The 3,456-nt window shown below is 35.6% G+C and overlaps 1 protein-coding gene across 1 annotated transcript in view; it reads right to left on the bottom strand.

The window, feature by feature from the left end:
• The window catches only part of LOC115244913 (synapse-associated protein of 47 kDa-like), a 28,739-nt gene extending 27,437 nt beyond the window's left edge, over nt 1–1,302 (bottom strand). The window contains exons 1-2 of the mRNA XM_029822928.1: nt 1,289–1,302; nt 1–109 (exon numbers count right to left, since the gene is read on the bottom strand). Of these exons, the coding sequence (XP_029678788.1) occupies nt 1–109; nt 1,289–1,302 (123 nt within the window). The remainder of the gene's footprint in view (nt 110–1,288) is intronic.
• Between the last annotated feature and the right edge of the window lie 2,154 nt (nt 1,303–3,456).

Here is a 3,456-nt window from a genome sequence, read left to right as displayed (position 1 = left end):
AACCGCCTCGAAGTCCCAAGCAAATTCTACTCCTGGTGGTGGTGCTCTCACGAAATTACGTCGATCCTGAAATCCATGAAAAGTTAGGATATTCTCGTTTAGTCCGATCCTGCTTGTTTAAGATCATATGTCAAAGTCGTGACACTTATTTCTCTATCATGTTATAAATAAACAGTGGACGTTACGAGCATGAATAAACAGGACGTGAGAGCATCCAAGAAGAAAATTTTCTTCCATAATCGCTACGAGCAGTTTTGAGTTATAAAGGAATTATTAAAATAGCATCTGTCGTGTGTACAAGTAGCGATTGATTCTGCTCGTGGCGAAAGGTACTTTACTCTTGAGACGGATAGTGGTCGAGGGTAGTTTCGAAGGAACGGCGGGGGTACAAAATCTGAAACTTTAGATTTTGATGGTACAAATTATGACGCGTCGTATGTACAAGTAGCGTGATTCTGCTCGTGGCGAAAGGTACTTTACTCTTGAGCTTAATAGGGCTGAATTCAATTGGGGATTGTTTTAAGCGTAAGGGCTAGATATATTAAGTTTATTTGGGTGGTACAAATTAGTACAAATTCAGCCCTGTCGATTTCTGGTCTTATTTTTATCTTTTCGGTTTGTTTTAGTTTGGTCCTGCTAGCTTAATTTGATGGTAGCAGCGCCACGGTTTTTTTGGAAATGGCACGAGGTACAAAATTATTATTAGTGGTACAAATTAGTACAAAATGGATACTAAATAATCTGATAAGTCCAGTTTGATTCTGCTGATTTGGTCTTGCTAGTTTAATAGAGGTATTTCCCGTGTCTTACCTGAAGCACAACAAATAGAAAATGTGTTGTTACCTATTTCATGTTTCGTTTCAATATTTGCTTATAACTTTATAGTAAAGCATTTCTCTAGCCAAACTTCATATAATATCTTTTTCTTATTTCCTTTAGAATATTCTCCTGCAGTTTGTCGGATAAATCCCGAGACACCCAATCAATTAATTTATTATTTTATTATCAAGCGTCGCGATGCCAAGTACATAAAAATTTCTTTCTGGCTTGTCAACAGTTTTGCCTCTGTACAAGAACCGCGACGCTGCCAAGTAGCTTATCCGGAGTTTTATGTCTATAATCATTTGAATTAACTTTCGATTAAAATACCTCAGGAACTGAAGCCGTAATAAAAAATCTACTAACTATCTAACTTTCTAACTCTCTAACTTTTCTGATATAATGTAAAGGCTTTCGATTGCGACCAGTTTGAATAAGATTGGTGCAGTCAATCCTAATAATCGTATACCAGAATTGTGACATTTTAAGAGCCTGTGGCACATAGAAAAACGTAAGCAGTAAGATTTAAGACGTAAGGAAAGTGATCAATTACAATCGAGAACGTAAGCAGCGCTGAAAATTCTGTATGGATGAAATTCTTAAGTCTTAAATCTTACTGCTTAAGTTTCTCTATGTTCTACCACTGGCCTAATTTTTCAACTTTCAGACTCACGTACGTATGCTCGCACGCACACATATAAAACGATTTTATACCTCAAGCAGTGTTCACATCACTCATGTACGAATATTTGCTTGATGTGTAAAACGCTTTAAGGGACAAAATCATATGCGAACATGTGTGCATATGTGTGAGATAATAATGTTTATATTTTATAAGAGTACGCGCGGAGTATAATGCGACAAGAAGAAAAGTGATAAAGGGATTAATGGTCATGAGAATATCGCGGAATAGTGCAACAACACAAGAAAAAAAGGCGATAAAGTGAAAAGAAATTATTAACGTGGAATAGTGCGCGGGAAAGAAAGAGAAGTGATTTCTTTTAATCGATGTCATATTGAGCAAAGTTAGGTTATATTTATTAGCAAAACTGAGCGAATGCTTTACACTTTACACACAATGTTTGAGTGAATTTGTGCATTATCAATTAATATATTCGTAATATTGTAACGCTTAAAAAATCAAATAAAATTTTTACATAGTTAATGATAAAAGTGAAGGACAAAACAGAACCAATCAATGTTTCTATTATTAGTAATAAAAATGATCTATTAGTAATAAAATCTATTAATAATAAAAATGAAGGCCTACGCATGCGCGTAAAGTAATGCAAACAATGCAAGAGTAAGGTGGGATACAAACCGTTATTCAAAACGACTAGAGAAGCATGGCAAAATCGCGCTCATTCCCGCCGCCGCTATCTGCAGTTCTAATTTAATTCCTTACGTTTTCATAATAATTATGCTAATTATGCAGTGCAATAGCGTACGAGTCGAGGAGATCAAGGTCAATATACAGGGTGTCCCAGACCACCCGTACACCTCTTTTAAAATGAAAATGAATGGCTTTTATCAAAAATCGCGAACATTTTGTAAGTAAATCGGGTATGCTCTATCAAATGGTGACATTTTCAATTTTTGATTCCGACCGAAAATACGCCATCCGGACCGGAAGTTGAATTTTTTGAGGGGAACATAGTACTTTTATTACAGATTCGAATTGTACGTGAAAAAATAAGAAACTTTTGTATCAAACGTTTTTTCTGAAATTGCCTCTGTCAACCTTAAAATTGACCTTAAAAATTGACTATGTTCCCCTCAAAAAATTCAACTTCCGGTCCGGATGGCGTATTTACGGTCGGAATCAAAAGTTGAAAATATCATCATTCGATAGAGCATACCCGATTTACTTAAAAAATGTTCGCAATTTTAGATAAAAGCCATTTATTTTCATTTTAAAAGGGGTGTACGGGTGATCTGGGACACTGTATATATATATATATATATATAAATCTCAGTTCAATTCAGTTACTAGTTACTATGTAAGTACTTCAGTTACTAGATTTCATTCTATTGAAACGAGTAGTATTTATAAAAAAATATATGTATTTAATGTAATTATACAAAAAACTTCATACAATTATGAATGAGACAAGTTACGAACAATGAAAAATTAGAATAACAAACGATATTGGTACTAATATCAAATTGTAACTAAAAGTTTATGAAATATATTCGAATCTTTTATAAGTACTTGGAAACATAACACTCTCTATGTGCAATCGAAATTCTATAGTATGTACACTCAAGGGCAGGAATGGTATCCCTCGGCGGTTGTAAGGTGTATACGTATATGACAACCGAAAGTATTACGCATACACATGGATCACGTATGTATGTATATGTATTACTTGAAGCGCGAAGAAGATCAAGCAGCGAAGGAGAAAAAAGTGGGAGGCATTCTGATGTTGCATCCTTATCGCCAATTAATGGTGTCCTCTATCTGTCTCACTCACTCCAATTGAATGCAGGGAGTGCGAGTGAGACAGTTATAGGACACCGCGCTGGCTGGATACCGCTTTCGGCTGTCATACACGTATATATCTAGCCGCCTAGAGACACCATTCCTGCCCTTGAGTGTACATGAAGTGGAAGAGACGAAACGCTCTATCTACAAGA

The sequence above is a fragment of the Formica exsecta genome, unplaced genomic scaffold (assembly GCF_003651465.1).
Source record: "Formica exsecta isolate Colony F162 unplaced genomic scaffold, ASM365146v1 scaffold880, whole genome shotgun sequence".
Lineage (NCBI taxonomy): Eukaryota > Metazoa > Arthropoda > Insecta > Hymenoptera > Formicidae > Formica > Formica exsecta.
This window is presented reverse-complemented; position numbering and strand designations above follow the sequence as displayed.